This window comes from Sorex fumeus, unplaced genomic scaffold (assembly GCF_029834395.1).
Source record: "Sorex fumeus unplaced genomic scaffold, SorFum_2.1 ptg000045l, whole genome shotgun sequence".
In the NCBI taxonomy this organism is placed as follows: domain Eukaryota; kingdom Metazoa; phylum Chordata; class Mammalia; order Eulipotyphla; family Soricidae; genus Sorex; species Sorex fumeus.
Window position 1 is genome coordinate 13,473,819 of NW_026606102.1, and position 14,364 is coordinate 13,488,182.

The window sequence follows — 14,364 nt, forward strand, 5'->3', positions numbered from 1 at the left end:
CAAACACCAAGGTGGGCCTAGACTCCAGCTCTTGCCAGTTGTTCCTCCCCCACAAATAATTTCCCGTCTTTATCTTCCTTCCCGGGCTGGAGCGATAGCACAGCGGTAGGGCATTTGCCTTACAAGTGGCCAACATGGCCGGGCCGGGTTCGATTCCTCCGCCCTTCTCAGAGAGCCCAGTAAGCTACCGAGAGTATCTCGCCCGCACGGCAGAGCCTGGCAAGCTCCCCGTGACGTATTCGATATGCCAAACACAGTAACAACAAGTCTCATGATGGAGATGTTATTGGGCCCGCTCGAGCAAATCGATGAACAACGGGAGGACCGTGACCGTGACCATGATCTTCCTTCCCAGAGTCCCAACAATCTCTGGACTCTCATTTCCTTGATGCCTCTTGATTCCAGCCACATTCTCCCATCCCCACGTCACTGTCCCACCCAGGCCACCATCCCTGCTCCTCAACCCTAACCGGGTTCCTGCCTTTGTTTCTCTTGAACACTTTTCCCATATGGTGGCTAGCTAGAGTTTTCTAAAATGCAAATGCGAATCTGTCACTCAGCCATTCAAAATCCTCAGTAATAACCACTCATTATCGTCAGGATCTCAGGCTCGACGGTGGCGTGAAGCTACCCCTTAACTATAGCTAGACTCTGGATTACAGGCACTTCATTCCATCCCCCAGTAAAGTAAGTAAGAAGAGGCTGGAGGGGAGGCTCAGCGAGAGGCCGGGTAATCCTGAGGGCTGATGGTAGAGAGCTGCTGCTAAAATCTTTAGCTTTGGGCCAGTGGTGAAGTGGGGGAGTTAATCCCGGCACTCTCACGCTGAGCTGGGATCACTGAGAGGTATGTAACAGATTCCAGGTCAGAAGTGGCCCTTAGCTACTGTTAGAAACCAAAAATAGACGCTAATCCCCTCTAGAGGGAAGCTTCTGCAATGGAGCCCCACAAAATTCCCATCAATGAAATAAAATAATGAGCTTGCAATTAAAAAAAGAAAAACAACAGGAGCACGGCAAGGCAAGCCATGATTCAGCAGAAACAATAAAAGCACATAAACCCCAAGGACTAATCAAAAGAAGAACAGAACGACAGAACTATACATTAAATATTTAAGGAAAGAAAAGACACAATCTCAAAAGTGTACAAATACTATCTAGGAAAGGCACAGATTTAGGGGACAAAGGAAACTTGTAAATGTACAGAAGTCTTTGAGGTATAGAACTCAATGATTGGGACAAAGAGCATATTAGAGTCAGCGAAGAGGAGAATTAGTGACTTGGGATATGCCTATCTGAAGAAATTGTCCAGAATTCTGAGATTGTAATGGTGGACAAGTCTACAGATCTGGAAAATAAAAGGTCTAACATAATCCTAATGATAAAATCGCAGAAGGAAAGAATATAGAGAACGAGAGGGCTATTGATGATACAATGGCTATGAAATTTCTAGATGAATATAAATCCTGCAGTGCAGGAACCATAATATTTCTCGTTAAATCCACAGAAATACAAATCACAAGAGGCAGCGTGCAAGCTACTCCCCAGCACCCCTTATTGGGATCCATGACCCTCACATCCATGCTGCCCGCGATACCATAGTTGGTTTGTGAGACAAAAGACTATGGAAGAAGACTAACATCCATGGCCGAAAAAACAGGGGTTAGGAGGACTGATCAATGGTTGGAACTAACCACAAGTGTGTGTGTGTGTGTGGGGGGGGGGGGTGCTGAGGGTAGGTAAGATAGAGAAGACACCAGTATGACAATAATAGCTGGACAAGATCTCAGGGTTAAAAGTATCTCGGGGTTAAAAGTAGGTAAAGGGAAGGGATTTTCTTGATAACCTTTCAGTATCAATATTGCAAACCACAATGCCCGAAGGGGGGGAGGGGGAGAGGGAGAGGGAGAGGGAGAGGGGAGAGAGAGAGAGAGAGAGAGAGAGAGAGAGAGAGAGAGAGAGAGAAGCCATAGAGGCAGGGGGTGGGGGTGATGGGAGGGAACCTGGGGACCATCGATCATCGATTTGCTCGAGCGGGCCCAGTAACGTCTCCATTGGAGACTTTGTTGTTACTGTGTCTGGCATATCGAATACTCTCGGTAGCTTGCCGGGCTCCATGGTGCTGGGAAATGTACCCTGGTGGAGGGATGGGTGTTGGAATACTGCCTGACTGAAATCCAAGCATGAACAGCTTTGTAAGGGTCTGTCTCACAGTGATTCAATAAAAAAGTTAAAAAAAAAAAAGACTACGGAGGAAGTGGTGCTATGGGCCTCTGGGGTCAGGTCAGAAAACCCACCGTGGTCTCTCTTACGTGACAAGTCAGTTGCTGTGCCACGCGCAGCCCTGGGAGGGGCCGCAGCTCCCCCCGCGGGGCCTGGCCGGCCTCTCCAGCGCCTGCCTCCGAGCCAACAGCACCACCCCCAGACAAGTCGCTTCCAGATTCTCTGTCTTCAGAACAAAACAGTGCAAGATTTAAGCGGCTGTATTTGGGGGTACTTTTCCCACACAGGGCTAGCTAACTAGTATCTTGGGTTGTGGCCACTAGGATGTAGGCTCTTTGAAGAGCAGATCAAACAGTTTCGAACGGCAAAGAAATTCTCCACTGGGACCAGACACTCTTCAGCTTCGCTTTTTGTCACACTTTCTCTCCAGCTTTGTACATTTTAAACACGCCAGATTTCTTTCAGTTGCCAGAATGTTCTTTCCCACCTCCAACATTCTGTACAGCTCACACAATGTACCCCCAACCTGACCTGTTCTTCAATGCCTTCCCCTCCACTCCCACGATATTTCCTCCCCTCTGGCTCATCTCTTCCCGTCGTCACAGCAGTCATCACCTTGTTTGAGAAAGGGCCGGCTGAAACTGTCTGAGGGTCCACGAAACGCAGGCTCCAGAGAGGTGGGCCCAGCACCTCTCTCGCGGTTTGGCTGGCACACTTTCGAACACAAAGGAGGCCCTGGGTACACGTTTGTGCCTTCACAGGCCACAGGAGAGGGCAGGCAGAAGGTGGGAACATGCAAACATTCTCAGACAAAGATCCAAATGAACCTTCAGCCTAGCGACGGACAGAACTACAAAGCAACCAAGAACTCCCCGTGTGTCCACAACCTCGGGGAAGCGTTGATGGAAGGTCAAGCTTCCAAAGTCGGGTGGCACCCAGCTCCTCCCGGGTCAAGCTCCTCTGGTGTGGCTTCACTCCGGTCCTTGAACCCAACGTCAGGCACGCCCGTTCTTGAAAGCACGCTCACTCAAAGGACACTAAAGACGACCGCTTGGAATTCTCATCTGTTCCCTATTTGGAGGACAATTCCAGCCTATTTTGTTGACATTCAAGATCTGATTATAGATGGTATTTGTGTCTAAAGATGAGCATTACATACACATATGTGTATATATATACATATATATATGCATGTCATGAAATATTAACCGCTGGTACCCTCTGCTGGCGGGGAAGCCTGATCCACCCATTCGCATGGTCTTATCGCCCTCTAGTGCCCACAGCCCGGAAGGGAAGAAATCCGCCGGCAGATGGGAGACTCTCCGTGGCTATAATGATAGGGCTTTATGTTCTTTAAGCATCTAATTTTCTCGGATTCTGGTTTATATTACAGGGGTGCAACTCTCAAGACTCTTGGGGGGCTCTCGGGGGGATTTCGCACAGCTCCTGCCAGCTGTTCGCACCAGTCTGAGGCTGCTCCCTCTCCTGCTTCTCAGTGAACGAGAGGTCAAGGGGAGGCAGCGGAGGCGATGGCTGCACGAGCGAGGGCAGGAACGGCAGCTGTGACGACTCCCCGAGGCTCCCCAGGGGGGCGGGAGCAGCTTGAGGAACACATGTTGGCCCTCCCGTGCATGTTACCCACAATTGCGCACTGCACGGAAATGGCAACGCAACACACACAGTCGCCGGCTTACCTTTCCAACACCGCCAGTGTTTTAATCAATGACGCAGTGGCAAACGGTGCTATCGTTTGTTTTTATGGAAACACGCTTCGCAAGTTATCTTCTCTCAAGACAGAGAAGCCAAGTCTCTCAAGATTTAGCTGAAATGTCACCTCTTTGACGAAGCCTTTTCTAAACTGTCTAGATGCCAGGCTCTGTTGTTTGAGCCAAAGTCTACCTTGGACAGATCAGAATGGTGCCCACAACACCACTCACCTGGATTTTCCTTTTTCTGTAGGACTGGGGATAGAACCCAGGGATCTCACACAATACAAGGTCTGCATATTACCACCGAGCCACATCCCAGTTGATGCATGCACTTCTGTTTGTAACCTATCATATTTTACTGCTTCTATTTTTCTACACGCTGACTTCTCCACAAAACTTAGGGGTACTTGAGGTCACAAGTTAGGTGACTTGAGGTCAGGTTGGTTTCTACACACACAAGCAGCACAAAAAGCAGTCTGTAGGGTTGGAAGTATGGTCAAGTACACACCCTGCATGCATGTGACCTGGGTTTAACCTCCCCCCCACCCCCACACAAGTTAAGATAATTGCCGGTTACTAGTGCATGAAGTAAGAAAACAGATGTAAGCATTTAGAAACTTTCTTATTTGGGGTTTTACACCCAGTGGTGCTCAGGGGTTACTCTTGGCTCTGCGCTCAGGGATCACTCCTACTGGGGCTCGGGAGTGGGGTGGGGTGGGGGTGGGGGCCTTATATGGGATGCCAGGGACTGAATTTGGATCAGCCACATGCAAGGCAAGCACCCTACCCACTGTATAGCATTTCGACCCACATTTAGAAACTTTTTTTTCCTTTTTGGGTTACACCCACAGCAATACTCAGGGGTTACTTTTGGCTGTGCACTCAGGAATTACTCCTGGAGGTGCTTGAGGGGGACCATATGAGATGCTGGGGATCGAATTTGGGTCAGCCGCATGAAAACACCCTACCTGCTGTACTATTGCCCCAGCCCCTAGAAACTTTTATAGAAATATGAAGTAAATGTTTGTTGGATCTAATTTTTTAAAGGTGGGTCCTGTGTTTTGCATATTTTCATTATATATTATGGACATACTGGCCTACATCCAATGGAAAACTCTTTAATGTTTCTCCTCCAGCTGGGTTTGAGAAGCACTGAGAGTTAGCTAACTTAATACTTAAGGGAAGAAAGACAGGAAAAAGGAAAGAGACCAAATGGAAGCACTTTGACAAGATTCAAAAGGACCCTACCTATCTGCGTGGATTTTAACACCTCCCTGGAGGGCAGCTTCTTCTTCAGTTCCCGTAAGACTTCCATGAGATTCTCTTTGGTTTGACCAGGAAGCTCCAGCATAGTTTTCCACCTTTTTATGTCGTCGATAACCACAACTCTCTGGGAAAAAAAAAAAGAAAGAAGAAGAAGAAGTCATTTGGAAAATGGAACATTTTCATTAGAAAGACATCTGCCTTCACCTGAGCTAATGGGGTTCCTGTTGACATATGAATTATTGATTATGACCCGGGCCAGAGCACAGTGTGTGTGGCGGCCCCAAATAATGGACAACTGCTTAAAAGCGGGTCCTGCTAACTGCAAATCAGGAAGAGAGTTCCGTCTATTAGGAAAAGTGCAAGTTTTAATCTTACCATGGCAGACACCACTGGGCACTTAGCAGTGAGGGGCAATAATGATGAGACGAAAAGGAAAACGACGCTGAGTGGCATCAGCCCTCGCACTCACTTAAGTGTCTTAATTCACAGGCCAGGACAGGGAGCAGACAAGTCACCCACGTATTTATTTCAGCAATAAAACGCACGCTGCACCAGCTCCCCCACTTCCTTGCTGCGGACATGCACGTCCTCCTTTGTGGGGAGACCTTTTAAAAACTTTAAACAATAAAAAAGGGGAAAGAGCGGCTCACTATTTTTTTAAAAAATGAGGGGCTGGAGAGATAGCGCAGCGGGTAGGGCATTTGCCTTGCACGCGGCCGACCCGGGGTTCGATTCCCAGCATCCCATATGGTCCCCTGAGCACCGCCAGGAGTAACTCCTGAGTGCAGAGCCAGGAGTAACCCCTGTGCATCGCCAGGTGTGACCCAAAAAGAAAAAAAAAATGAGAAACGTATAGTTAGCTATTTCACTTTAACTTACTCAAATTATGGTTTTTTTTTATTTTGCTTTTTGGGTCACGCCCGGCGATGCTCAGGGGTTCCTCCTGGCTCTGCACTCAGGAATTACCCCTGGCGGTGCTCAGGGAACCATATGGGATGCTGGGATTCGAACCTGGGTTGGCTGCGTGCAAGGCAAACGCCCTCCCCGCTGTGCTATCGCTCCAGCCCCTCAAATGATGGTTTTAAGTCTCCTTACAACCCATCCCCAACCCGGAGTTTGGGGAACCTGGAGTTCCCAACTCCAGCATTTAGAAGAAATGAGGGCGAATCTCTGTGAGAATCCCAGCAAGGGGGCTCCGTGGACTTGCAGCATCCGGGGTGACTGGCGACTGCAAGGTCGATAGGCTTCTTTCCACGAAGTGCGATGAGGCAAAGGGGGAGGCACGGGAAGCTCTCAGGACGGCGCTGCAACTGTCCCGTAGTCCTGAAAGCCTTCCATGGCACTGGAGTTACTCAGGGGCCTGCTTCGCAAGCCAGCGCCCTGGCGTTCCAGCATCACACGTGATTTCAGACTGCACCACGGCCAGCTGTGTGCCAACAGCATGACTGAAAATGGTGCCACCGCCGGCAAACGCTAAAGACGTTCTAGACCGCGAGTAAACTGTGTGATCCTCAGTGAGCAAATCTGTTGTGTGTGAGCAACCACACTATGACATGTGACACCCGCCCCATCCCCCGCATCCCCCTCCCCGCTGCCAGTGAGCACCAATATGAATCAAGATGGGGGGGGGGGGAGAAATGATTCCATTAAGTTTTAACTGATTTAAAAATTTGTAAAAAAAAAAAAGTCATTGAATGATTGCACTCATTTGTGGGATTAAAAACAAACAAACAAACAAACAACAAACCAGAGAGCAGAGCATGAGAGTAATATCCAAGGAGAGTAGAAATGAGAAACAAGAATGGGGAGGAATTGTCCCCTGGTGGAAGGTGGCCATGAGTAGAGGGGGGGTAGCTGGACAATGACAGCCGGACATGATCACCCGGGACGAGAACTGAGTTCTGCGAGTGGGTAAAGGAATATACACAATAACCTGTGAGTGCCTGTATTGCAAACCAGAATGCCCAGAAGGGGAGGGTGAGAAAGAGAGAGACGGAGATAGAGAGAGACAGAGAGAGAGGAAGAGAGAGAGAGAGAGAGAGAGAGAGAGAGAATAAGTAAATAATAAAGCCACTTTAACAATTCCCAGGCATGACCGGGCTACCTACTGGATAGCTGTTACCAGGGAAGTGGAATACATTGAAGAATGGAAAGGGGGTTGGGCTCCAGGGATTCTGGCAACAAACTGTGGCTTCCCCTGTCCACTCTTTTACATGCGTGTGAGAATTTAATAAAAAATAACCAAAACGTCTCAACTCGGGCCAGAGAGATGGCAAGTGGGAAAGCGGCCGATCTGGGTTTGATCCCAGGCTCTATATATGAGTCCCCGTGCCCTGCTGAGCCTGACCCGAGTGCAGAGCCAGAGATCAGCCCTGAGCACTTCCAGTGTGCCTTCGCCTCTGCCCCCTGTCAAAAAGTCACAATCCCCCAGCCGGTGGGGTCTCCTTCCAGCCTAGTCACCCACTCTCCTCCCTCACCTGCTTGTTTACTTTGGTCTCTGGGCCCTGCAGGCTCAGAGCTGGGGGAAGAGAGCAGGGAAGGGGCGGGGAGAACCTGACCTGCAGCTCAGACACAACAGTCATCTCTAGACTTGGCCACTACCTACGGGCGAACTCTTATGGGGAGCAGCTGCGGCTCCTTGGACAGCCTCACTGCCGACAGCGTGCGAGCCCCTTCCAGCGACTCACTGTTGGGTCACGACAGGCTCTAGTTTGGAAGAACCCCACTGCACACAGACTCCCTCTGAAGGAAGCCTGGGGCCTTTCCTGTGCACCAGCTCCAGGCCAGCACCATTTTCCCTCCATGCCTGTAGCTCTACCTTGAGCCTTCCCCATGTGGCCACTTCTCTTCCTTGGCCACCAGCTGGCCATCTTAAGTCTTTAGGCTTTTGCTGGCACAGGTCTAATCTCCAAGAATTGAGATCGAGTTCTGCAAGTGAAAGCACCACAGCCCTCTTTTAAAGACAGAAATTCTCTCCCGGCTCTTCCTTTAACACCGACCTTCTTTTAGGCCTACTGTGGGTAATGAGTTCGGGTTTCCAAAACGGGGGTCAGAGAGATAAGACAGCAGGCAGGCCACCTCTCTGGCATGTGGACAACTGGGTTTCGATTCCTGGTACTGCCTGTGGTCCTGCAGCATGGCCAGGATCCCTGAGCACAGAGCCAGGTAAGCCCTGAGCGCGGCTGGGTGTGGCCCCACACAACAATTAACACCCCCAAGCCCCAAGCTGGTCTTCATACATTGCCTTGACAAGTTCTGTTTAGTTGGTTTACGAGTTTCTGGGAACACGATTTGATACCTAGGTCTTCACTCTGTTTCTAGGGGATCTCAGACAACATTAACGAGCAGTTACAAAATAAAATAGTATTGTTAGTGTTAAATAGTATGAAAAAATAAATAGGGGCTGAAGAGATAGTACAGTAGGGCGTTTGCTTTATACATGGTCAACCTGGGTTCTATCCCTGGGACTCCATACGGCCCCTGGGCCCCGAAAGGAGTAATCCTTGATCACAGAGTCAGGATCAGTTCTGAGCACTGCTGGGTGTGGCCCAAATAAAGGGGGGGGGGGGAGAGTCTGGAAAGAGAATATTTTCTTTAAAAAACCTTTTTTATGCAATCACTGTGAGACAGACGCTTACAAAGCTCTTCATGATTGGACTTCAGTCGTACCATGTTCTAACACCCGTCCCTCCACCAGTGTCCCCAGGTTTCCTCCCCAGGTTCCCTCCCCTCCTCTCCTCTCCCCTCCCCCCACCCCCTGCCTGCCTCTATGGCAGGCGCTTTTTTTCTCTCTCTCTGAGAATATTTTCAAAATTACGAAGATGTAAATATCATGTCATTCTGTATCTTGCTCCCTCCCCTCAATGTTTTCTTGACTTATCCATACTGATACACAGAAATGCAACTGATTTGTTTTAATCGTTCTCTACTATTTTTAACCTACAAATATCATAGGCGTTTAAAATCTGTTTCCCTAATGGGTGTTTTTTTGGTTTGTTTTTTGTTTGTTTTTGGTTTTTTTGGTTTTTTTGGGGTCACACCCGGCGATACACAGGGTTACTCCTGGCTCTGCACTCAGGAGTTACTCCCGGCGGTGCTCAGGGGACCATATGGGATGCTGGGAATCGAAGCCGGGTCGGCCGCGTGCAAGGCAAACGCCCTACCCGCTGTGCTATCTCTCCAGCCCCTCTCCTTCATTTTTTAACTACCGTAAACACAGTGCCAGTGAACTTCTGTCCTGACACATTCCCATAGCATCCATTCCTTCACTTTCCTCGCTTCCGAATCAGTGTATTTGCATAGCCTGCACTGCTTGATTTGCTTCCCCTCCACCGCCCATCCCATCTGAGGCTCTTTTGCCATTTGTATTTATTATGATTACTGATATAATTGGATCTATTTTCTCTTTGCCTTTTTCTCATCCTCTCTGATCTGTTTAATAGCCTGCATTTTCTTTCATCCCGATTTTTCCTTGCGATTCATGATATATATATTTCTATCTTCATCGTTTCACATAGAAGTCATACTTCTCTATCATTTCGATTCATAACTTTTCAAATATATGCTAGTGAAATATATAAGTGAACTGATAAATATTCAGAGATAGCACAGCAGGTTGGGCGCTTGCCTGGTACTTAGCAGACTCTGGTTGATTCCCCTGCATCCTAGAGTGCCGCCAGGAGTAATTCCTGAGCACAGAGCCAGGAGTAACCCCTGAACACTGCCGGGTGAGATTAACCAAAAATAAATATTAGAAATAGACACAACTTCTGTGCCTAACCTTCATGTTTCTTCATTTTTCTTTATATTTCATTTATCCGACACACTTTCATTTCCCCAGATGTAACTTTCAATTCACTATTCTGCTTCGTAGCTATGGTTTGTCCACTTTCAACTACTTAATGTGTTTTCTGCACCAATAAGTTGTTTTTTTTTTCCTTTTTGGGTCATATCCGGCAATGCACAGGGGTTACTCTTGGCTCATGCACTCAGAAGTTACTCCTGGTGGTGCTAAGGGGACCATATGGGATGCTAGGAATCGAACCCGGGTCGGCCGCGTGCAAGACAAATGCCCTCACCGCTGTGCTATCTCTCCAGCCCCCAAGTTTGTTTTTTTTAATCACTGGATAAGTTTTTCTCCCTCCATTTAAATAACCTGTTTTCTTTTCATACTATTCCATTCTTCTAATTTCTACTTCTTTCTTATAAAAAACTTGTGTGAAGGAAAAGTCATACCCAGCAATGCCTAGGGGACCATGATACTGGGGAGTAAACCCAGGGCTTCAGCATGCTAAGTATGCCCGCCAGTCCTCTGAGCTAACTCCCCAGTCCCTGGCCCAGTTTTTACATTAAATACTTTCAGCTTAGGAGCTAGCCTAGCATGTGTGAGATTCTGAGTTCAATCTCCAGTACCACCTTCCCCCCACCCCACCCCAGCACCACAGAGGGGAGCAGCCCCTATAAAAATTTAAACTTTTCAGCTTTTTGGAGAGTGTGAATTGATATTTTGGTGGGGAGGGCCCACACCCAGCAGTGCTCAGGGTTTACTCCTGGTTTTGCACTCAGGGATCACTCTTGGCAGGCTTGGGGGAACATATGGGGTGCCATGGATTGAACTGAAGTCAACCTCATGCAAAGCAAGCGACCTACTCACTATTCTAATACTCTGGCCTTGCAGATAGTGTGAATTAGAACGACACACATATCTATGCATTCTAAGAAATTAGAATCCCACTTATTACTCTTATTAGTTTTTACAAGTACAGTTAGCCCTGTTTTGGCTGCTAACTTCCAGGGGTGGGAGAGTATTCAACTGAGGCTTTATCTGCTGTCTCCATACTGGCCCTAAAGCTCCTAGTCCTGTTAGTATTCTGTCTGGTTCCCAAGGAACTAGTCAGCTTCACCTCCCACTCAAGGGATCTGAGTTTGAATTTCCTTTTTCTCCCTGGCACTGGAGGATTTCTCTTTCATGCTTTCAAGTGTAGCTCTATATTGGACACTCCCTCCCTCCCCACACTTTATTTAAACAGTGTTTTACAAAGTTCATGATGCATGTGTTACAGGCACTCAATAGTCCAACCCCAATCCCACCTCCACTATGACCTTCCCTCCACCATTGTCCCCATTTTCCCAACCATCCCTCAAGCCTGCCCCGCTAGCAAGCCCAAAATAATTTATTTTATACTGCTCGTTACCACTGACTAATGGAATGATCAAAAAATACTTCTGTAAAAGAAAATTTTTGAAAACTGTAGTATCTTACCTTTAGGACATTAAGTCCTTGTCTGAGAGATTACTAAGTTGTTGCAAGTTAAGCATTCTGTTTCTATTAGACCAGGATGGTTGGCTTCTAGTTTACATCCAATCCAATCTGGATTGCGCCTAATGGGATGTCAGCGTTGTAGAGTTTGGAGATGTCGCACGGCAGCAAATGCAGCCACACGCTTGTATTGGACACTCTTGATCAAGCATTTCACTGGCTGTCAGTGAGATGCTCTAACCTACAGAGGACTTTCAGAACTTCACTACAGACACCCTTCTCATTTCTTTTTCTTTTTCTTTTTTTTGCTTTTTGGGTCACACCCGGTGATGCACAGGGGTTACTCCTGGCTTTGCAGAATTACTCCTGGTGGTGCTCAGGGGACCATATGGGATGCTGGGAATCGAACCTGGGTTGGGCGCGTGCAAGGCAAATGCCCTACCCGCTGTGCTATCGCTCCAGCCCCTCATTTCTTCCTCATATAGCACACCATTAGAAGCTGACTAAATGAGGCACAGTTTCACACCCTCTGTCAAGGATTTTGATTTTTTGTTTGTTTTGGTTTGGGGGCCACACGTGGCAATGCTCAGGACTTACTCCTGCTCTGAGTTCAGGGATCACTCCTGGTAGAGCTCAGGGGACCATGTGGGATGCCAGGGATAGAACCTGGTTCAGTCGCATGCAAGGCAAGTTTCCCTACCTGCTAGACAACTGCTCTGGCCCAGGATGTTCTCTTTGCCACAAACATGTGATAAACACTTATGAAGGTTTTTGGTGTTTGGCGCAAGGTTTTGAACCAAGGGCCTCATGCATGCAGTATATGACCACCGTGGAGTTACACACTCAGCCAACACCTAGGTACTCTAACAATTTTTATTCATTTACTTTCATCTGTTATTCCCTCTCCCCTACCCCCTACTTCTTCGCTGCTGCTGCTGCTGCTGGTGGTATTCTGATGACTGGCACACAGCTGGCTGTGCTGCTCACACTTTTCCGCCGCAGGTCTTGCACACACACTCACCAGGAGTCACACTTTGAGCTGAGACCCACGGGGACAGCTGGTGCTCAGTAGGTCTCTCTGTGGTGTGCAGACACAGACTTCCCAAGGATTGCCCTCCTAGTTGTGGTGCTGGCACATCTTTTTATAGCTGTGGTGCTCGCCGGGGATTGCGCTTTGAACTGGCGCTTATACACACCTGTGGCGTGGTCAGAAATTCCTCGTGGCACCAGGATCAGAGGGCAGGGCTGCCAGCGCACTGTCAGGGCCACATATGGCTGTGTGGAACGCTGGGGATTTGAATTCATGACAGGCACTCCAAGCCCACTCTATTCAAGCATCACCCCCCTCTATGAAGCCCTTTCTTGCCTCTGCTACCACATTTGATCACATCCCCTCTGGGGGAATGTGTAATCTAAGTGGACTCAAATTATGCATCTGCTCTCTCTGCATGTACTTATCTAGAAGGATGTCTTCTCCCACTAGACTATTAGCAACCATGAGCATCAAAACAATTTCTTGTTTCGTAACCGCCCTGTGCACAGTAGGTTTGGGGGCCTGGGGCAAAGAAGCCATTTCTACCCTTGAGGAAATAGTACAGTACAGTTTTCAGACAGGATATTTTAAGACAGAATAGAAAAATACAAGAGTCGGTTCAGGTGCAAAATAATCCTATATATGGCAGAGTGTGTTCTTATTTCTGTTCAAATAAGGACCCCATAACATATGGCAAATCCTTAGCTGAATCATTTTAAGGAGCAAGGGCATGGACAGGAATGGGGAAGCTAGTGTGAGTAGTAACTAGAAGAGCCGTCACCAGAAAGAAGAGGTGCTCTTTGGAGCATCGCCTGGCCCCAAGTCACAGATTACGGAGATAATCACGTTTGGTAAGACGAAGGAAGGTAAGTGATTTGCTCATAAGCAACAAGAGGGGCATCAGGCTGATGATGGGAACAGGGCTAACACACTGGCAAAGGGAAGAAAGGTGTAGAGAGGCACTTTAAAGTGCTGTACCTAAAAAAAAAAAAATCAGCATCCTAGAATCTTTCGATTGAAAAAACAATCTAGTGCAACCAACAGGAAAAATCTGTTTCCCTTAAGGGAGTCTGAAGAGATTAACCAAATTAACCTTTACCATTCAGATGTACATTACATGAGCTCAATTGAGTATCGCTTTTATTGAATGTGATAAGGCTTCGGCAAGATTACTTTAATAAACTGATAACAGAAGTACATGGTCTTAATATTTCCAAGATTTTTAAACCTCTGCTGCTTGAAATTCAGACACCTTCGTGTTTTTAGATTACCCTACAGAGGAGAGAATATGGAATCAGATTGTCCATTTCAAATCCCAGCTTGGCCACTTAAAGCTGCCTGACCTGGGAAAATTACTTAATCTTCCTGTGCAGTAGATTCTTCATCTATAAAACATAAATGATAAAAGCATCTGTTTCACAGAGCTGCCATTAGAGGTTACAGTTCATATATGTAAAGCACTTAGCCCAATTCCTGGCCCAGGGAAATGGGTTCAATGACTGTTAGATACTCATTATTTTTAATTTTTAGTTTAGTTTTGTTTAGGGGTCACAAGTGGTGCTCAGAGTCGTTTCCAGTTATATGTGGGTGACGAGGCAGTGCCGGGGATCAAACCCAGAGCTCCGGCATAAAAAGCAAGCTCTCCAGCCCTGTGAACCATCTCCCTGGCCCGATATAATAACTGTTATTACCATCTGCTTAGCCTTCGTCATCAGTGCCACCAACCTCACTGTGGCAGCACCATTCTCAGCCTAGTTTGAACACACAAATGTCTCCCTTTTCAATTATAAAGAGGAAACTCTGAGTTTTTTCACTATGTGTCAGGCGTGTCTGTAACTCAGCCTTTTCAACGTTCAGCTGTTTATTTAGCTCTCAAA

The 14,364-nt window shown here is 47.6% G+C and overlaps 1 protein-coding gene across 1 annotated transcript in view; it reads right to left on the reverse strand.

Annotated features, from left to right (window-relative positions):
• TCEANC2 (transcription elongation factor A N-terminal and central domain containing 2) overlaps positions 1–14,364 on the reverse strand; it is a 52,400-nt gene that overhangs the window by 30,441 nt on the left and 7,595 nt on the right. The window contains exon 2 of the mRNA XM_056122162.1: positions 5,178–5,319. Coding sequence (XP_055978137.1) covers positions 5,178–5,319 — 142 coding nt within the window. The remainder of the gene's footprint in view (positions 1–5,177; positions 5,320–14,364) is intronic.